Source organism: Giraffa tippelskirchi, chromosome 3, assembly GCF_054371585.1.
Source record: "Giraffa tippelskirchi isolate mGirTip1 chromosome 3, T2T-mGirTip1v1.2.pri, whole genome shotgun sequence".
Classification (NCBI taxonomy): domain Eukaryota; kingdom Metazoa; phylum Chordata; class Mammalia; order Artiodactyla; family Giraffidae; genus Giraffa; species Giraffa tippelskirchi.
Genome location: NC_137277.1, coordinates 45,415,067 through 45,437,362, shown reverse-complemented (window position 1 = coordinate 45,437,362; position 22,296 = coordinate 45,415,067). Strand labels below are relative to the sequence as shown.

The following is a 22,296-nucleotide window of genomic DNA, read 5'->3' as shown; positions in this document are numbered from 1 at the left end:
TGAGAAGCTGCTCCAAAGAGAAAGTGGGGGAAGGTCAATAGTCTGGAGGAGCTGATGTCACCAAGAAGGGTTTTAGTGCTTCTCTTTGATGTGAGGAGATGCAAGGATTGGGATCATGAAATCAGCTCCTGAAAATAACTATCTAAAGACCTATTCCACAAGTTTCCCTGGAGCACAAAGTGCCCCATCCCTGTTGTCCACCCTGAACTCCCTTCAGGGCATGGCAGAGGTCAACAGCTGCAGCAGAACAGGATTCAGTCCCCACAGAGGCAGATGGCAAAAGCCCTTCAGTTCAGTTCAGTTCAGTTGCTCAGTCGTGTCCAACTCTTTGTGACCCCATGAACTGCAACACACCAGGCCTCCCTGTCCATCACCAACTCCCGGAGTCCACCCAAACTCATGTCCATTGAGTCGGTGATGCCATCCAACCATCTCATCCTCTGTCGTCCCCTTCTCTTCCTGCCCTCAATCTTTCCCAGCATCAGGGTCTTTTCAAATGAGTCAACTCTTCACATGAGGCGGCCAAGGTATTGGAGTTTCAGCTTCAACATCAGTCCTTCCAATGAACACCCAGGACTGATCTCCTTTAGGATGGACTGGTTGGATGTCCTTGCAGTCCAAGGGACTCTCAAGAGTCTTCTCCAACACCACAGTTCAGAAGCATCAATTCTTCGGCGCTCAGTTTTCTTCACCGTCCCAACTCTCACATCCATACATGGCTACCGGAAAAACCATAGCCTTGACTAGACGGACCTTTGTTGGCAAAGTAATGTCGGCAAGCACCAGTTTGTCACTGACAGACCTCTGGGGTCTCTTTTATAAGAGTACCCATCCCAACATGAGGGCTTCATTTCCAAGACCTGATCACCTCCCAGAGGCCCCATCTTCTAACACCATCACTTTGAAGGTTAAGATTTCAACATATAAACTGGGGTGTGAGGTACTCAAGATGCTCACGTAGCGGCTTGTGTGTGGCTAAGTCCTTTCAGTCATGTCCGACTCTTTGTGGCCCCGTGGACTGTAGCCCACCAAGCTCCTCCATCCATGGGATTCTCTAGGCAAGAATACTGGAGTAGGTTGCCATGCCCTCCTCCAGGGGATCTTCCCAACCCAGGGATCGAACCCATGTCTCTTATGTCTCCTGCATTAGCAGGTGGGTTCTTTACCACTAGCACCACCTGGGAACCCCCCAGGAAACTCAGGGGACAGATATAAACATTCCTTCTACAGGAACCCTCTTGTACAGCGAGAATCTCTGACATACTGAATGTTTACAGAATGCTTGAAAAACCGAGGTCATATTCCCAGAGCGTTTCCCAGCTAGCCGAATGATCGAGGCAGGCCACTTGGCTTTTGGGGGTGGAGTGGGGAGTGTTCTTCCTTACCTTTGAAGTAGGAAGCCCGACCATACCAGCGTGGAGCGTTGTTCCCAGCCTGGACAAGACTAATTGTGGAACCAAAAGCCACAGATGACAATAACTAGGCATGTGTCTCGGAGACTCCTTCAGTCAGAGTTTCCGTTTGTGGCCTCACATCTCATGCCACTTCCTCCACTCATCCCAGAGCTTCTCTGAGCCAACTCAGGACTTGCTCCTTCACTGAAGCTTCCAGAAAGGTGCCTGGTGCTTATTATGAGAGATGGCAGCTCTCACACACAAGTGGGCCTTGCAGGTGTGCATTATATCGCTACCCCTGAAATCATTTTATTTTCTCTGGATACTCCCCATCCTTTCAATGACTTACTCCAAAAGCATCAAGACCTTGGCTACACTTGAATTTAGTCTCATGGTTTTGTATGTTAATGTTCAAATGAAATGTCTGTGACCTCAGTTTCCTGTTTTCATTCCCAGTCGTCTATCAATGATGCTGCAGAATTCAAAGTAGTAGCCGATGCCATGAAAGTAACTGGCTTCAAGCCTGAGGAGATTCAAACAGCCTATAAAATCTTGGCTGCTATTCTTCACTTGGTGAGTGGGGACGCCTTTCAGAAGTTATCGCCTCCCTGTGGAGCTCGGATGTTCTTTCAGAAGGTTTGGGGTTTTGTAAAAAAGTAATTTATGTAAAGAAAATTTCTCTGACGTGTTGAAGAAATTACTGTATCTGTAGTTTCCTCCATCATTTTATAATAGTATGAAGGATTTTCCAAGCCACTGTAGGTTTTGAGACTGTGGCTTTCGTTCACTGCCTTCTTGGTATGTTAGACTTTGGACTGGTTATTTTCAAAGGTAAAAGAATTCAGCAGTGATGTGACCACCCATGGAATAAGCTAAAATCTTTTGAACAGAGTAAACTTCTAATGGCATTTGATTCAGAATCACAGATTTCCAGAACTAGATTTTTATTGTCTCATTTTATAGATTGGAAATGAATGACTGGCTTAAAAGTACCCCCCCACCCCACCCCCCAGAAAGCACAGCCAGTTCATTGCAGCTAGTACCATGGACCACTCTGGCCCACTTCGGCGCAAGTTATTTTCCACACATCACACTAAACTTAGAAGTAAAGAACTGTCAGTTGGAGTCTTTTCATTACTGTCTGTATTTATTAGAGATCTTGAAAACATAATGAATGTGTAACCTGGTGGTAAATGAGCGACAACATGAATACAAATCTGGAATAAAAATGACTTTTCACTTTCCTGTGGAGAGATTAACCCTAAGGGAATCAGAAATGCACAGGACCTGGGACTTCCCTGGTGGTCCAGAATCTGCCTGCCAGTGTAGGGGGACATGGGTTCCATCCCTGGTCCAGGAAAATCCCAGATGTGCGGAGCACCTAAGCTCATGCACCACAAGTACTGAGGCCACGTTCCAGAGCCCGTGCTCCCCAATAAGAGAAGCCACTGCAGTGAGAAGCATGCACCCCGCAACAAAGAGTAGCCGCCGCTTCCTGCAACTAGAGAAAGCCCACATGCGACAACAGAGACCCGGTGCAGGCCCCGCCCCAACAAAAAAAGAAATGCTCAGGACCTATGTGAAAAATATTATATGGCCGCATGTTAACAGTCTCTTAAATAAATGTTTCTGACTAGGAAGACTTTAACATTCTAAATTATTTCATTGTTTCAACTAGTTTATAAATATAGTGTGACAATAATGCTTCAATATCCAAAGAAGAATATTTTTTTCAGTTGACATAATGATTGTAGAATTTACTAGAACAATAAACATGTAATAAAAGTGAAAAAAATGTGTTAAAGAAGAATAGTAGGGTAGGGGGAGCTGGGGGAAAGAGACATGTCTAATTCCAACAGTTTAAAATGATAGTAAAAGCCACAGTGCTTTAAAACTTGCTGCATAAGTTCAGCACCAGATTAATCAACAGATTAGTTCATGTGCTGGACACTTGGTAGCTGGCTAATATGTATTTATTGTTTCTTGAATGAGTAGAATATAAATAGACTCAAAAAATTGGTGGAAATTAATGTGTAATAAAGGTTATATTTCAAATCACGAGGAAAAGCTTAGACTATTCAGTGAATGATGTTGGAGCAAGTAATCATCTGAAAAAATAAAGTTAGATTCTTACTTTATACCATGTGCTGACATACCTTCTAGCTGGACTCAATGCTTAAATATGAGGGAAAAAACTGTAAAAGGAATAGAAAAATCTATTAAATATTCATAATCTTCAGAGTTGGAATGATCTAAGCATGACACCAAAGAAAGAGAAACCCTGAAGCAAATGACTCATAGACATGACTACATAAAAATATAAAATTTCCATCCATCAAAAACATAACTGAAAATTGAAAGACAGATGAGTGTCTGGAGAAGGACAAAATGGATGAAGCACTCGATTTTTATGTGTTGAGATATTAATGTATTTAGGAAGATAGGTGCTATAGACAAGGTCCCTGGGAATTCTCTTACACTGGCAAATCTGTCCCTGACATCGTTTCTCAGAATCTCATTGGAAATGGTGTGTCTTGGTTTTTCTCTTCTGATACAGGGAAATTTAAAGTTTGTAGTGGATGGTGACACCACTCTGATTGAAGATGGCAAGCTTGTATCTATCATCGCGGAATTGCTGTCCACCAAGACGGACATGGTTGAGAAAGCCCTCCTTTACCGGACGGTGGCTACGGGCCGCGATGTCATCGACAAGCAGCACACGGAGCAGGAAGCCAGCTACGGGAGGGATGCCTTCGCCAAGGTAGGATCTTAACCGCATCCTGTGGCCTTGTGAGGGTGCTGGTGCCAAAATTTCTAACGAATCCCTAAGTTTCTGTTTCTAGTTATTCATGGTTAGAAGTAGGGTGGCTCAGCATGAAGAATCCGCCTGCCAAGCAGGAAACGCGGGTTCAATCCCTGGGTGGGGAAGATCCCCTGGAGAAGGAAATGGCAACCCACTCCAGTATTCTTGCCTGGGAAATCCCACGGGCAGAGGAGCCTGGTGGGCTACAGTCCACAGAGGTGCAGAAGAGTTGCACATGGCTTAGCAACTAAACAACAAGAAGGAACAGTTTGGGGGAGATGGGAAGATCAGCAGTCCAGACAAGACAAAAGTTTGAGATGGCCGTGAGACATCCAAGAGTGCTGTCAGGTAGGCAGTCAGGCACAGGAGCCTGGAGCTCAGAGGAGAGCTTGCGTTCAGAAGGTACATTTGGGGGGAAACATCATATCACTGTTCTTTATTGTCGTATGAAATGACCCAGAAAAGAGGAGATAGGGAGAGAAGAGAAGAGGATCAGGAGGAACTCCAGCTTTTAGAGGTCAGGTAGAGGAGGAGGTGGTTAGATAGCATCACTGACCCAATAGACATGAATTTGAGCAAACTTGGGAGATAGTGGAGCCCAGAGGAGCCTGGCGTGCTGCAGTCCATGGGGTCGCAGAGTTGGACACAACTTAGTGACTGAACAACCACAAGAGAAGACCTACTAAACGTCACCAAGATGGAACAGCCGGTGAAATAAGCGGCAAATTAAGACAGTGTGATGTCATGAATCAGAGGGCAGAAAGTTTCAAGGCAAGAGTGGGAAACTGGGTTGAGTGCTGCTGAGTATCCAGGTAAGATGTCCACTTGGAGGTACGAGAAAGTGTCCATAGAGAAGTACTTGGGGTCCTTGATGAGCAATTTCAGTGGACTCATGAGAGAAAAGGAAGACTGGAGTGGCTGGAAGAGGAGGTGAAGAGTGGAGGTCATGTGTATGGATGTGTATAGGTGAAGAGAGCTGGTATCTGGAGGGACGTGTTAAGGAAGGACTTTCTGCAGATGTGACATTGCAGGATACATTTGTATCAGGATATGAATGTGTGCGAGTGTGTGGTGCCTTTGTCCTTATGTGTTGGTGTGTGTGTTCTTGGGCATTGAATCTGTATTTGAACCTCAAGGAATTTGAAATGCTGTCCTTTTGGCTTAGATCTTTATTTAGCATTATGAATCAATGTTTGTGTATTTAGAACCCATAGAATATAGAACTCGTTGGTTCTCTGCTTTTTATAGTTGATGAGATTAAAATAAAGCAACAAAGTGACTTATACGAGATAGTAAGCAAATTATTGGTATTACCAGGTCACAGAAACACACCTAAGGAATTTTGTTGAAATATAACTCACATAGTGACCAATAATAACCACCATCCAAACATCATGCAAACACCATGTAATTTTTTAGAAAATGATCTGCATTTCTCATTTTTCAGCTTAGAGGATTAATAGCTATGCTAAATGGTAAGGAGGAGGTCAATAGGAGTTTAAAACTTATCACAGATCCAGGGCTTCCCTAGCGGCACAGTGGATAAGACTCCACCTGCCATTACAGAAGACGTGGGTTTGATCCCTGGTCCGGGAGGATCCCAGATGCCATGGAGCAGCTGGGCTAGTGTGCCACAACTATAGAGCCTGTTCTCTAGAGCCTGGAAGCTGCAACTGTTGAGCTCACATGCCTCAACTACTGAAACCCATGCGCCCTAGAGCCCTTGTGCCATGATGAGGTGGTGGGGGGCAGGGCAGGGGGGCTCTGCAGTGAGAAACCCACACATCTCAGCAAAAACTAGCCCCCATTCCTTGCAACTAGAGAGAAGCCCACACAGCAACAAAGAGCCAGAACAGTCAAAATAAATAAATGAATAAAATTTTTAAAAAATCCAAACAGAGGACTCATTTCCAGTGTGCAAGAATTTACGAGGTCATTTTCATCACAGGCCATATATGAGCGCCTTTTCTGTTGGATTGTTTCCCGCATCAATGATATTATTGAGGTCAAGAACTCAGACACTACCATCCATGGGAAGAACACTGTTATTGGTGTCTTGGATATCTATGGCTTTGAAATCTTCGACAACAACAGGTAAACCGGAGAAGATACTAAGAACCCTATTGTTTTGTTGTTGGTTGTTTTTAATTTGTTTGAGCCTCGTTGATTCCTTTTCTTGCAGCTTTGAGCAATTCTGCATCAACTACTGCAATGAGAAGCTCCAGCAGCTGTTTATTCAGCTGGTCCTGAAGCAAGAACAGGAGGAGTACCAGCGGGAAGGGATACCCTGGAAGCACGTGAGTGGATTCATGATAAAGCCAACTTCTAGCATCCTAGGGGTCTGCTGATCTCTTTGGGTGCTTGAAACACAGCACCCTTAGTTTTCCTTTTGGGGTATGTACATACAATTCATTTTCAGAGTTGACAGGTGGGGTTTCTCTAATTTGATCAACTCTCTGTTTGGGACCCAGAAAAGGCTGAATTAAAATCAGTAAACTTATGTTCACCTGATAGCTGATACCCCATAGGTTTTTTGTTTTGTTTTGTTTTTTCTTTCTAATTTTATTGAGGTATAATTGACATATAGCACTGTATAAGTTTTGGAGGAGAAAATGTCAACCCACTCCAGTATTCTTGCCTGGAAAATTTCAGGGCCAGAGGAGCCTGGCGGGCTACAGTCCATGGGGTCACAAAGAGTCAGACACAGCTTAGCTACTGAGCACGCTCGCATGCACTGTGTGAATTTAAATTGTACAGCATAGCAATTTGACTTAACGCACGTCATGAAATGATTACCACAATGAGTTTAATGAATATTCATCATCTTATATAGATATAAAAGAAAATAAAAAATATTTTACATTGAAGTTAGTTGATTTACAGTGTTGTGTTAATTTCTGCTATAGAGCAAAGTGATTCAGTTATACATATATATACATATTTTTTAAATCCTTTCCCACTGTGGTTTATCATAGAATATTGAATCCAGTTGTCTGTGCTATACCATAAGAACACATGGCTTTTTGATTCACATCTGTCTGTCTGACTTTAGCATCCTTTATAAGTTATTCATAGCAGCAGCTTTTGCCTTCGATGGACAGAACTTGGCTTCCTAGTAGAGTTTCTTCTCCTTCCTTCTTTCTTTTTTTTTTTTTGCTCTTATTCCTCTTTTTTCTTCCTCTACTTTGTAAACTCAGTGGCACTTTGTTGTCTTTGGTCAATGAAGTTCATATTCCCTGAAACCAGTGCATGAAAACAGCTGTGATAATTTGATTTCCGTTTAGTCTCCGTTGTGTCGCACGACAGTTTCCCCCTCTCTCCTCACGGCTCTGTGTGAACTTGGTATTTGTCACTAGTCTGATAAGATGTAGGCAGACAGTTTGATTGATGCAGGGTACAATCCCACAGTTCACAGCTAAAACCATGACCGTTAGACTTCCTGCTCATGATAGAAATGGGACCTTGTAATTTTCTTTTGAAATTTTTATTATTAAACAATTTTGAGAACAGATTTAAAAAATTCAAAAACTTCTGCGTTTCCTTTTATTTCTGTGTTTATCCTTTTGCCAAGTATAGACAATGAAGTCCATATTTGTTTTCTCATACTCAGTGTAAGCAGTTAAAAGCCTATTTGAAATGCTGTATTTAAATTACTTTTATATTCCTTCCCACCTTTTTACTTTCTATCTCCTCTGATTCAGGAAAAGTAGATACTGGAAACATACATATATATTATATATAATTACATGTTATATATCTTATATATGTATATATACGGTATAATAACTAGCTTTCCTGCTTTAAATTGCTTCTTTGCCTTCCATTGTGTTATATATTAGAATACCATAAAAAATTTTGTTCAAATATATTAGTATAAATATTACCTACTTATAAATAAACCAAGGGTGTATTATTACTTTCCAACAGGATTGCCTACAGTTTTGAATTAAAGAGTGAATTCTCATCACATATTTAACATGTAATTTAATTAAGTTAATATGCAACTTTCATAGAATGAATCTGTTGTGTAACTGGGATTTAGGTTTTTATAACAAATTTAATCATAAAACTTGTTATTCAGATGTGGTTCAGAGATAACTGGTCAAAAATATCCTTTAACAATCAGAACATCAAATTCCACAGGCATAGTTGATAAAGGGAAAAGTCAACAATGGCAGGAGGCTATCCCAAACATATGAAAAGGGAGAAAAAAGCCCTTTAAAACAATTCTTAGTGAAATAAACCAAGAGAGATATGTCCTAGAGGAAGCAGAAGACTCTCAAGGGTAACAGTTACTGAGGACAGGCCAAAGGCGCAAATTAGAATCCCTATTCTGGGCAAGTATTTCCTTTAAAAACCCCAAACTATTGACATAGACACATTTGTTGTTGTTGTTAAGTTGATAAGTCGTGTCCAACTCTTTGCACTGCAGCACATCAGGCTTCCCTGTCTTTCACTCTCTCCTGGAGTCTTCTCAAACTCATGTTCATTGATTTGGTGATACCATCCAACCATCTCATTCTTTGTTGCCCTCTTCTCCCCCTGCCCTCAATCTTTCCCAGCGTCAGTGTCTTTTCTAATGAGTTGGCTCTTCACATCAAGCGGCCAAAGTATTGGAGCTTTAGCATCAGTCCTTCCAGTGAATATTCAGGGTTGATTTCCTTTAGGATTGACTGGTTTGATCTCCTTGCAGTCCAAGGGACTTTCAAGAATCTTCTCTAGCACCACAAACACTACTGTATATAAAACAGATAACTAATAAGGACCTACTGTATGGCACAGGGAACTCTATTCAGTACTCTGTAATGATCTATATGGGAAAAGAATCTAAAAATGAGTGAACATATGTATATATGTAACTGATTTACTTTGGCTTCCCATGTGGTACTAGTGGTAAAGAACCCGGCTGCCAAAACAGGAGACATAAGAGACGCATCAATCCCTGGGTTGGGAAGATCCCCTGGAGAAGGTCATGGCAACCCACTCCAGTATTTATTCTTGCCTGGAGAATTCCATGGACTGAGGAGCATAGCGGGCTACAGTCCATGGGGTTGCAAAGAGTCACACACAACTGAGCGACTAACCCACATCCAACTGATTCACTTTGCTGTACAGCAGAAACTAACACAACATTGTAAATCAACTATACTCCAATACAGATTAATTTAAAGTAAATAAAAAGTAAAAACTCCATCCCATCTCTTTGTCTCCTGCATCCCCTAAGAGACCTCTTAGGAATGCCAGGTTGCTGGAAGAACCTGATTTGAAAACCACAATTTTAGGCAGTGCTTAAAGCAGCATTAAATTGTGAAACAAAAGCTACTGGACTCTTCAGCAAAGACTAATTACTTGTAGATAGCCAGCTGGAATTTGGGAAACTTAATTCTTTTGTCCTTAGGACAAAAGACTTAGTCTTTAATTCCATAGTTGCAAAGTCTAAGATTTCAGCTATGTTGATTAATATAGAGTTCCTACTTTTTGAACATTTTAAGAATATTTTTTCCAAAGATACAAATAACTTTTTTCCCTGATGAGAAATGTAATAAAGTGCCCACAATAAAAGTAAATACTTAGACCAGGGCTAATCTATCTCTGTACTAACATTTTGTACCAAGCCTGTGCTGTGCATCATAGGATGTTTAGCAGTATCCTGCCTCCTCCTACTGGATGCCAGTAGCATTCCACTAGTCACGACCATCAGAAACATCTCCAGACATTGCCAGATGCCCTAGGGGTTCTGGGGGAAGTCACACTCCATTGAGTATCACTGATTTAGACAAACCAGAGAAATATTAAAAAAGTAAAAGCCACCCAGTTTGCAGACTTTGAGTTCATGGAATACAGAGGAGGGCTTGGAAAACTAGAGGTGGAGTTGAAAACCACAGCTGGCATGAGCCCTTGGATTTTTAAATACCATTGAAAGGGATCCATGAGACATAGTAATCATCTATTGTGAGTCTGTCAATTTTAGAGAGGGTAGTGGAGACAACTCTCAGATCAGGTACCTCCTGAATGATCTGGGACACATCAACACACAAGATTAAAGTGTACAGACTGCCCATCTCCACGTGATGCACAGCTTGCTGAGTCAGGCCCATGTGTACTTTCTCTCTGAGTGTGGTGATACATATGCTGCAAGCTGTCAGAATAAACGGGCTTCCCTGGTGGCTCAGCCGGTAAAGAATCTGCCTGCAGTGCAGACCTGGGTTCGATTCCCGGGTTAGGAAGATCCCCTGGAGGAAGAAATGGCAGCCCACTCCAGTATTCTTGCCTGGAAAACTCCATGGACAGAAGAGCCTGGTGGGCTACAGTCTATGGGGTTGCAAAGAGTTGGACACGACTGAGTGACTAACACTTTCGCACTTTCATCAGAAGAAGCAGGTGTAGAAGAGGATTATTATACATACCTTGTATGTCTTAAAGTAGAGCAAGATTCAGAAGTTGTTTATAACTTTTTTTCAGCTTGTGGAAGCAAATGAAAAGTGGATTCTTACCCTTTATGGATCCTTATATCTGATAATTAAATTGTTTATATTGTACCCTGAAAAACTCTGTTAGATCCATATATGCTTTTTAACTTTTGGGAAACTGGAGGAGACACTCTGGCATTTTGGTCAGCCAGGGTCATGTAACTAAAAATGCAATTTCTGTGTAACACCTTAACTTCATCAAGTTAGGTATCAAGTAATACTTCCAGGTTATTTGTGGGCACCTAGTGGAGTAGGGGGGCTTCCCTGGTGGCTCAGATGGTAAAGAATCCGCCTGCAATGCGGGAGACCTGGGTTCGATCCCTGGCTTGGGAAAATCCCCTGGAGGAGGGCATGGCAACCCACTCCAGTATTCTAGCCTGGAGAATCCCCATGGATAGAGGAGCCTGGCGGACCACAGTCCATGGAGTCACAGAGTTGGGACACGACTGAGTGACTCAGCACAGCACAGTGGAATATGGGTCTTGTGATTAACAGCCAACAGATGAAGGGATTGAGAGTATGAAGAGTAAGGTTAGGTGCAGGGTATGAAGACAGGATTAAAATAAGACTTAGTGAAGGAAGAAACATTACCTACTTTATAATTTTCACCTTGAGCTGTACAGTAAGTCCCCTACATACAAACCTTCAAGTTGCAAACTTTTAAAAATGCAAATGTTCATGCCAGCCCCTGTGTGCCAGCTGTTGAACTATTATACTTTCAGGGTACTGTACTATAAGATGAAAAAATGTTTATTTTTTGTGTTTGTTCATTTTTTATGTGTGTATTATTTATGTGAAGAATATTATGAACCTATTACAGTACAGTACTATATAGCCGATTGTGTTAGCTGGGTACCTCGGTTAACTTTGTTGGACTTACAAACACACTCTGAGAATGGAACTCGTTCATTTGTAGGGGACTTACTGTGCTCATTTAAGGCGATTTTTAAAAAATCTTGACTAAGCTGTGCAGCCCGTGGGATTTCAGTTCCCTGACCAGGGATTGAACCAGGGCCACAGCAGTGAAAAGTGCCAAATCCTAACCACTAGACCACCAGGGAACTCCCAAGACAAAATGTTTTATGATACAAAGTCAATAAATACACCTTTTAAAAAACTTCTGTTAGAATGTGTACTCAGTTTAGCATTGAAAGTGTTAGTCGCTCAGTCATGTCCCACTCTTTGTGACCCCATGGACTGCAGCCCGCCAGCCTCCTCTGTCCATGGGATTCTCCAGGCAAGAATACTGGAGTGGTAGCCTTTCCCTTCTCCAGGGGATCTTCCCAACCCAGGAATTGAACCCAGGTCTCCTGCATTGCAGGCAGATTCTTTACCATCTGAGCCACCAGAGAAGCCTCATTAAATGTGATTTAGATATGTGACATCAAAGTGACTTGAACTCCTGACACACCTGGAGGCGTTGGTGTTGCACCTGGTCCCCATTCCATTTGTGATTGGCTCTTTGCTGTGTCCTCCAGATTGATTACTTCAACAATCAGATCATCGTGGACCTGGTGGAGCAGCAGCACAAAGGGATCATTGCCATCCTAGATGACGCCTGCATGAACGTTGGCAAAGTCACTGATGAAATGTTCCTAGAAGCACTTAACAGTAAACTGGGCAAACACGGTCATTTTTCCAGCCGCAAGGTACTGCGTATAATGAGAACATCCTCTCATTTTGATCCGTATGATTTTCCTCATTGTTTGACAGAATCAAATGAATTTTTATGTTGGGGTACAAGAATGTCTACATGAGTATGAAAGGCCATAAACATCCCTGAAATGATTTATTGCTGTGGATAAGTTCTGCCTCTCTGGTTTATTGGGATAATGATGTTGCTGTTGTTGTTCATTCATGTCCAACTCTTTATGACCCCATGGACTGCAGCACGCCAGGCTTCCCTGTCCTTCGCCATCTCCCGGAGCTTGCTCAAACTCATGTCCATCGAGTCACTGATGCCATCCAACCATATCATCTTCTGTCATCCCCTTCTCCTCCTGTTTTCGATCTTTCCCAGCATCAGGGTCTTTTCTAATGAGTCAGCCCTTCGCATCAGGTGGTCAAAGTATTGGAGCTTCAGCATCAGTCCTTTCAATGAATAGTCAGGGTTGATTTCCTTTAGGATCAACCGATTTGATCTCCTTGTTGTCCAAGGGACTCTCAAGAGTCTTCTTCAGCACCACAGTTCAAAAGCATTAATTTTTTGGTGCTCAGCCTTCTTTGTGGGATGATGTGATTGATAAAAATCATAATGTCCAGGAGAGGGCGCTCTAGACTACTCAATTTGCTAGAAATAGGAAAAATGAACACAATTCTTTAGAAAGCATGATGTCATTTATAACCAATAGGTACAGAGACCTTGTTCATGTGCTAGAATTTTGCTCCTGCATCCGATAATTATGGCACTGAAAATAGCTTTTGTCCTTGACTTTTTACTGTAATCTTCAGTTATAAAAATATAGTATGTGTGCTCTGCTCTAGTTCTTCAGACTATCTGACTTTCTTGAAAACGAGAAATTCTAGTTGAAATTCTCATGTTACAAGGAAACTCATCCCTTAAATAAATGGGTGTCCTTTTTAATTCCCTATTTTTCACATTCTAAAAATGTTACAAACAGATCATATTTCTATGATAACTGACGGCAGTTGTGGTTATCAGACCTTTGTGCTGTGCCTTGTGTATAGTATGTTTGCCATGATATTTGTCCTAAGAAAGACACACCATCATCCCCAGGTCTTCCCTATAAATACAGGCTTGTCTAGCAACCATAAGCTGAAGGAAAAACAGGCCCTGTGCTTCTTCACTTCCATGAAGAAAGGGGCAAGTGTTTCTGCTCCTCCATAATTCCATGTAAATCTATGACGCACTGCCATTTTTTAGTATGAATGAATCTATATTCTAACTTTGTCCCTTTTGACCTTATATAATCAGAACAGTAAGATTCCACAGCTAACTAGAGAAAGCACAAATCATCAAGAAATAAATTACTGGCTGATATTTATTTTAGACCAGTTTATTTCTAAAACATTCTCCTTAGTCTATTATTGAAGACTAACTTGTAGCCTGCTCTAAGTTGGCTTTCAGATACTATGATCTTATCTTTGTTTTAATTTTTACTTCTGGCCGCACTGCATGGCATGTGGAATCTAGTTTCCTGGCCAGGTTTTGAACTTGCACCCCCTGCTTTGGAAGCACAGTCTTAACCTCTGGACCACTTGGAAAGTCCCCATAGTCTGGTCTTTGACATTAGGATTCCAGCTAGAGTTATTCCTCCAGTCATTTCTTGTTTATAACACAAATACTGAATAAATGCCTCTCGTTTTCCAGGTACAATCTTGACGGCTAGGGACAGAGCAGTAAGCAAAGTTAGAAGCCACATGAATAATTTAGAGTGATGCTTTTAAAGATGGCACAATGACAGGGGCAAATGTCCTATCTCTGAGGGGTTGGGTAAAAATGTCCTTTATAATCGTAATTCAGATTTTGGAGATTCACCTTGTATTATGTCTACCAGATGGTAGACAATCCTTGTTTATCAAATTGAATTGGATTCGTCACGATCATACCAAATAAATCTTAGGAAACATTGGATTCTGAACTAAAACAGGCAACTCTCCATATGATTAGATAAACAACTATGATTCTCACACGAGAAATCGCTTCATTTTGTTATGTTTCACCTTGGCCATAAATGTACCTAAATGTATCAACCAAATATTTAAAGTAGAAGCTGTTCATGCAGTACTTTTAAGCAGTAACTACTGACTTGTGAAGTAATTTATCTGTGAAGATGGAAATTTTCTTTGCTTTTTTTAATGTGGGAGCCCAGGTTTTCCCAACTCTCAGACCAGGGGGCTCCTTTCTCCCTCAGCAGCAGTATCTCTCAGACAAATCTTCAGATGGAAATTTTTTGTGTGTTCTTTTCTGAGATTTTTGCCTAATGAAGGAAAAAAATGAAATAACCAAGCTGTCAGGATATTTTCGTCACTATGAACCTTTCTGTTAAATAAGTGCTATTATCCTGTATGTCACAGCCGGTATTTTCATTCGTTATTAGTTACTAATGATTAACTACTTTTCATGGCAGGTTAAAGAAGAGGTTTCTGGCTTGTGTTTATTTAGGGGCTAAATTGTTTGTCATGCATTAAAGTTATCATGCAGAGGCAGACAGATGATCCAATAAACTATATAAAATTACTGTTAAAAGTATTGTTAACATGTAAAGTTGAATGATAAATAGGTTTTATTATTTTTTTAAAAAAGTAAAGAAAAATCTAAAAAGTTCTATGTTTAGATCAGTTGAGACCTTGCAGTATCTAAATGTAAGAATATTCAATTAGTATAGATGTCTCTTGAGTCCTTTTCCTTTGGGAGTTTCATAGGTAGAAGGGTTTTGTAAAAGTGGTTGATGAGAGAGAGGGAAGGAGAGAGGGATTAAATATTTCAGAGACCCCTCTGAATGTTAGATGCTTTGTTCTCCATAGTTGGTTTAACCTCTAGAACAACTTTGCAATAAGTGATTACTGAAGAAAAGAGAGCATATAGATGGTAAGAGACAAGACTGCAACCTCAGAAGTCTGACTCTAACTTCCTGTAATTATTAATTTGTTGAATTAATAGACTAATTATTTCCTTAACAGTCTACATCCACAGAGAACCCACCGTCCTGGTTGGGGTTGTTTGTTATCTAACATGACAAGCCAAGTGATGTTTGTACGTAACCATACTCAATGCTTATGGATTCTTTTTCTTTTTTAATTTTTATTTTAATGTTGACCATTTTTAAAGTCTTTATATTGCTTCTGTTTTATGTTTTGTTTTTTTGGCTGTGAGGCACTGTGGAAACTTAGCTCCCCAACCAGAGATCAAACCCACATCTCCTGCATTGGAAAGTGAAGTCTTAACCACTGGACCACCAGGGAAGTCCCAATAGTTATGGATTCTTAAACATCCGCTTTTGAACCTAAAGGATATCAAGTGATCCTTTACAGGGAGGTCAAAGAATCTAGTGCTTCTGTAATAAGGAAATTGCAGAAAATTATAGAGATCCAGGGCTATATAAAAACTACCTTCTCAGAGAGGTCCTCTTCAGTGAGAAACAGCTGCAGAAGGTTGATCTTCTGTGAAGTGGTGGACCTGGAGTCCCAGCTTAGCAGAAGACGGGTGAGCCAGGCTGATGTATACATAACAGAGTACAGACATTGCATTTGATCCCAAGAATTCTTCCCAGAGCTACGGCTTATCAGCTACAGGACCTTGGGCCAGTTACCTAACCTGTTTGAGCCTTAGTTTTCATGCATGTAAAAGAGAATCCATAATCCTTAGTTTAAATATCAGTTGTGAGTATTGAATGAGATATCCATGCGTAGAAGAGGCAAATCCTCAAAATGGTCTTCTTTAAGTGGGACATGGAGGGGAGAGAGGTTCTATCAGTCAAGGTTGGCTGGGCTGTGTTAAGATAATAGCCAAGATTTAAGTGTCATAGACAGCAGAAGTCTATTTCTCTCCCAGGGTCCCAGACTTCTCCCATCTTCAGACTCTTCCATCCCCTCAGGACTGTCCTTCTCTGCATCCAACTAGTGGGAGGTGAGAAGAAAGTACAGAGGAGAATCACCCACTTCTTCTGACCTTGAAGAGCCTTATCCCCTCGCACTCACCCTCCGTTGTCCAGAGCTTGGTTACCCAGCCATTCCCAGTTACCAAGGTGGCCAGGAAATGCGGTCTGCTCTGTGCACTTCGGGGGGAAAAGGCCTCAATCTTGACCACATTTGCCAAATTAAATAGAGCCCCACACACTGGGACTTTGTTTATAATGATATCATGATTTCTGACATGACTATCCTCTCCTATGAAGTTGGAATATATTTGTAGGAAAGTGAAAATGTCTGTTTTCAAGATCATCTCCTTCCTTCTTGATTTCTTAGCTCTGCGCCTCGGACAAAATCCTGGAGTTTGATCGAGATTTTCGAATTCGACATTATGCAGGGGACGTGGTGTGAGTATCTCACTCTGGTGCCCGATGTGATGGTTTGCATGCAGCCTCACTGCAGAAGATACAATCAAGAAACTAGAAGTTGTTTTCCTCTCCGTTTGCATTTTCCAGCCATTTCTGATGCCAATATACTTTAATTTCTTCACTTAAAACATTGGCATAGCTTCTTCATTCCTTGCTTTTCAAGCATTTGTTAAAGACACATCATGTGTGGCCATACACAGTTTCTGGCATAGTTGACATTCGGTCAACATCAACTGATGGTTAAATAAACCATAGAAGTATGTTAGGATTTGGGATAGAAAGATGAGTAACATGGACTATGCCCTGAAGAAGCTAACAGCTTAGTGGAGGATACAGGCAGATACATGATAGATCATTATAATGAAGAATGGAAAGGGTTAAACTGGAGACACACAAGACATTATGGGAACACTGTTGTTTGCTGTTTAGTTGCTAAGTCATGTCCAGTTCTTTGCCACCCGATGGACTGTAACCTGCCAGCCTCCTCTGTTCATGGGATTTCCCAGGCAAGAATACTAGAGTGGGTTGTCATTTCCTTCTCCAGGAGATCTTCCTGACCCAGGGATTGAACCCACATCTCCTGCGTTGGCGGGTGGGTTCTTTACCACCAGGCCACCAGGGAAGCCTTGTGGGAACATGGAGGAGGAATAATTAACCCAGAGTGAGGAGTGTAGTCAAGCCTTGAAGGAAGTGATGTTCCAGATGAGTCTAGAAAGTAAAAGAGGCTTAGTCGGAAGACAGAATTAGGAAGAGAAGATGAGAGGGCATTCCACGCAGAGAGACAGCAGGCATACAGGCCCAGAAGTAAGAGTCATCACTATACATGAAGAACTACCGGTAGTTGGGTAACTATATGAGCAAAAATCAGTTTTCCCATATGATTTTTCACATATTATTCAAAAAAGTAAAATTCTCACAAGCTACATTTTCTGTCTCCAGTATGATAAAAGTAGAAATTGGTAAGAAAATAAAACTAAAAACATGTAACTTCCTTAGTCTTTTAGCTTCCTAGGGTTTCTGTAACAAATGATCGCAAATTGGTGGCTTAAAACAACAGAAATGTATTCTTTCATGGTTCTTCCTGACCCAGGGATTGAACCCAGGTCTCCTGCATTGCAGATTCTTTACCACCTGAGCCATCAGGGATACGCCATTCTGGAGGCCACAAGTTGAAAATCTAGGTGCTGGCAGGGCCACCCTCTGGATGCTTTAGAGGAAGATTGTTTCTTGCTTTCTTCAGCATCTGGTGGCTGCCTGCTTTCCTTGGCTTGTGGCTGTATCACTCCAGTCTCTGCCTCCATGGTCACATTGCCACCTCTTCTTTGGGTTATCTGTATTAAATCTCCCTCTGTTTCTATTTTAAAACTACACTTGTGAATGCATTTTAGGCCTGCCTGAATAACACGAGATGAGTTTCTTCTCCCAGGATCCTCAATGTAATCACATCTTTTACCATACAAGGTAATATTCACAGTTTCCAGGGAATTGGATAAGGCTTCTCTGATGTCTCATACGGTAAAGAATCTGTCTGCAATGCAGGAGACCTGGGTTCGATCCCTGGGTTGGGAAGATTCCCCTGGAAGAGGGCATGGCAGCCCACTCCAGAATTCTTGCCTGGAGAATACCCATGGACAGAGGACCCTGGCAGGCTACAGTCCATAGGGTCACAAAGAGTTGGACACGACTGATCGGCTAAGCACAGCACAGCACGTCTTTCAAGGGAGGCACTTTTCAGTCTGCTGCACTTAGCATGCTTTGTCCACCCACACTGCTTATTATCTGGTTTTTGTTTAAAGTCCCCTCTTATCCTTTCTCCTTATTTTTGATGCTGGGAATTCTATTCACATAACCCATTACAGGCAGAGATTAAACAACAAAAAATGGAAATGATCATCTCTGTAAGTGCCAGAGAGGCGTTTGAAGAAACTTCAATAGCTGTTCCTGATTTAAATTAAAACTCTAGAATCAAAAAAAAAAAAAAAAAAAAAAAAAAAACTCTAGAATCGTAAAATAATATGGCTCAAAAGTATCACCCCCATCTGTCAAACTAGCCGTTCGCACCGGGATGCCACCATTTTCCACTTTTTCTGGTGCTGTTTCCAGATTCCAGAATCCTGAAGAGGGAAGATCCAGTGATACACAGATACCCGCCTCTAATCACTCGAGCCACACTCACTGGGTGGTCTTACAGCTCGGATCAGCATAACTGCAGAGCTGGACTTAGAGGCCACGCTGGGCAGCCACTGTTTCACAGATGGAGACATTTAAGCAGAGCGTGTAGCATTCTTTCCCAGCATCAGACAGCAAGTTTACCGAATAGCTGAGACAATACCTAGGTGTCCAGACTCCCAGTCCAGAGAGCTAGCCAGCCCCATAGGGGAATATTTGATGCCTCTGATTCCCCTTCTCTCTCTCCTTAGGCCTTTCAACCCTTTTCTAGATTTTTACTGGGTGTCTTCTGTGTGCCCAATACTTTATAAAGTATGGGCCCTGCCCATAAAGAGCTTTCCATGTAAGATGCGTACGTACATGTGTGGGTTTGTGTGTGTGTGTGTGTGTGTGTGTGTGTGTGTGTGTGTTTAGTCGTGTCCAACTCTTTGCAACCCCATGGACTGTAGCCCACCAGGTTTCTCTGTCCATGGGAATTCTTCAGGCAAGAAAACTGGAGTGGGTTGCCATGCCCTCTTGCAGGGGATCTTCCCAACCCAGGGATCAAACCCAGGTTTCCCGTGTTGCCGGCGGATTCTTTTCCATCTGAGCCACCAGGGAAGCCCAAGAATACTATAGTGGGTAGCCTATCCCTTCTCCACAGGATCTTCCTGACCCAGGAATCAAACTGGGGTCTCCTGCATAGAAGGCGGATTCTTTACCAGCTGAGCAGGGAAGCCCCATATATATGTAGATGCAGATGTTTATATACACACATATACATACACATTTGTATATATATATTGATACAACAAAAAATGGTTGAAAATAATTTCCATATGAGTAATAACATGTGTTTTCAGGATAAGCAAATACTTTTAACTGTGTGTGATAAACCCAGATGGGCAGATGCTGATCATTAGGTGCTAGGAATTATTTTTCTAGGAAAAAGTGGGAAGGATGCTAAAAAGATTCAGGAAATAACACCTCAGCCCATTTGACTGGAGTGTATCCTTTTGGTGGCATAGAGAAGTAGAAACGCCTAGAAAATTGGATTGAGATCAAATCACAATGAATCTAAAAGGTCAGAATAAGGACTTTGAATTGTATGGGTCTGATAATATATTAAGAGTCAGGTGACTTTAAGGGTTCAGTCAAAAGTGACTTAAAGGTATTAGGAAGAAGACCAAGGTTGGAGGAGGCAGGAAAATGATTTTGGACCTGGTGGCCTAAAACTGTGCCCTTGCGCAGCACAGAACTTTCTTGCATAATGAGACATGAGAGGCTGGAACAATGTAAGACTGGTGAGGTGTCAGAGTTAGAGATCTGAAAATTGTCTACAGCAAGGGTCCCCAGCCTCTGGGATCTAATGCCTGATGATCTGAAGTGGAGCTGATGTAATAATAATAGAAATAGAGTGCACAATGAATGTAATTCAGTTGAATCATCCCGAAACCACCCCCTAGCCCCGCCCCAGTCCATGGAAAAACTTGTCTTCCACAAAACCAGTCCCTGGTGTCGAAAAGGCCGCTCGTCCACAGTGATGTGATTGTCCAGGAAGAAAATATAGTCAGGCAAGATAGGAGAGCTATAGGGAGCAGCCACCCCTAGAGTTACTATTTCCCTAACCTCTTAGCCTGTCTTGATCACACAGAATCACCCCGTACTGTTATCCCCTCCCCACAATTTACTCCCTCTGGATCCATGGCAGTGACTGCAACAGGGCAGCCCTGTCCCACCCTCGGCCGCCAGCTGTAAGTTGAGCTTTGAGACCTTGCTCACATCCCACCCTCCACACCACGAATACTGACCTTTTCATTTCCTGCCAACAACTCTGCGCATGTGCCTGCTGCCACGCCTTCATTTAATGTTGCCCTGTCTAATCTGCCTTCCTCTTTCTCTTCTGCTTATCCCAATCTTACCATCCTTTGCAGTTCTTCTTGGATCTTTTCTCCCACCCTGAACACAGCAAGCCTTAGGCAAGTCATCTCACCTCCCCACGGATGAGACTCTTAGATCCTGTACGTTGCCGTTTTGCTTTTATCTTAGGAATGTGGGATGGCACACACAGCTATCTTTTTAAAAGTCAGCGTCTTGAGGTAAGCCACAAACCAATGGAGTGATGATCTTAGTCGTAGTGATGGCACTGATGTTTGTCCTCCTTTTGAGGGCATCACCCTGTCTACAGAGTAGGTAAATTTGATGTTCTTTAACTCAGAACTGGGTGGACAAGCTTTATACGTGATTGATGGCATTATTTAACAGTAGAAAGGCTCGTAGACGTCTAGAAAAGCTTAAAAATGGCTCTCGCTTGGTGAATAATGTGTTTTCCGTGTTTCTTTTTTCTCAACTAGGTATTCTGTCATTGGTTTTATTGACAAAAACAAAGACACTTTATTTCAAGATTTCAAGCGCCTCATGTATAACAGGTAGGATTGAAATTTTATTAATTGTCTTTATATTAAGGTTGCTGACATATATTACATAATATGTATGCACATGATTATTTCCATGTGACAGTTTTAAGAGTTTTCTGGCAATTTGTATACTTCTGTTTGATTGTACTTAGTGAGTGAAATCATCTGTTACTTTATGATGGTAAAATCTGTGAACTTAGGGCAGGGACCCTGTTACTAATACAGTGTTCCTTGATTTCCCTTGGGTTTCCTCGGTTTCTCTCTTTACTGTTGCCATGCTTCTTGTCCCTGCCAGTGTGCTCAGCAGTCCCCAGGCCAGGTCAGTGGCGATGGGAGGGTGTCGGGTAAGCTCTGGGCCAGCCGAAAGCTTTACACACTCTGATTCCCACTGCGGTGTCTTTGCCTCCAGTCAGGGGACCACCCTGATAACAGAGTGGCTCTCATGTCAGTGGTGATCAATGCAGAGTGGATAGAATCTTCTCACAACCCAAGAAAACGTGAAAAAGTCATGGAGAAATAAAACCAAGCAAAGGATAGCAAGTTCACCTCCGGTACAGATACTCTGGAAAGAAGGCTCATGAAGAAGAGAAGCTTCCTAGCCAACTGCTTCTTTTGGTTAAAGTGTCATTGCTCATGTATTAAGTCAGCGCAGCCCATTGGCCAGTAGGCCATCAAAGATGTATGGAGAACCTCTGAGCCACACATTCCCCTGTGCTCTTGGGGTTCAGCTGTTGAAAAAACTTGGACAAAGTCCCTGCCCTCCTGAGGTCTTTTATTCTCATGGAGATGACAGTTAATGATAAAAGACAGAACTTTCAGCTAGTGTCAAGTGCTATGAAGAAAAACAAAGTTAGGTGAGAGATTGAGGGTCTAGACCATGAAGGACCATGGAGGTGTTACAAGTAGTGTGGCAGGAAAAGGCTCCTTAAAAGAAGGGTCATTTGAACTGAGCCCCGAGTGAAGTGCGGGTGCAAACCACGAGCATGGGGGACAGCATTAAAACAGAGAAAGACTAGTTCACTACGATGCTAAGGTGGAAACGAG

The 22,296-nt window shown here is 42.0% G+C and overlaps 1 protein-coding gene across 5 annotated transcripts in view; it reads left to right on the top strand.

The window, feature by feature from the left end:
• MYO1D (myosin ID) overlaps positions 1 to 22,296 on the top strand; it is a 357,962-nt gene that overhangs the window by 113,075 nt on the left and 222,591 nt on the right. For all 5 annotated transcript variants that reach the window (XM_081579798.1, XM_081579799.1, XM_081579802.1 and 2 more), the window contains 7 exons: positions 1,851 to 1,967; positions 3,952 to 4,155; positions 6,146 to 6,291; positions 6,380 to 6,494; positions 12,146 to 12,316; positions 16,596 to 16,666; positions 21,190 to 21,264. In XM_081579798.1, coding sequence (XP_081435924.1) covers positions 1,851 to 1,967; positions 3,952 to 4,155; positions 6,146 to 6,291; positions 6,380 to 6,494; positions 12,146 to 12,316; positions 16,596 to 16,666; positions 21,190 to 21,264 — 899 coding nt within the window. The remainder of the gene's footprint in view (positions 1 to 1,850; positions 1,968 to 3,951; positions 4,156 to 6,145; positions 6,292 to 6,379; positions 6,495 to 12,145; positions 12,317 to 16,595; positions 16,667 to 21,189; positions 21,265 to 22,296) is intronic.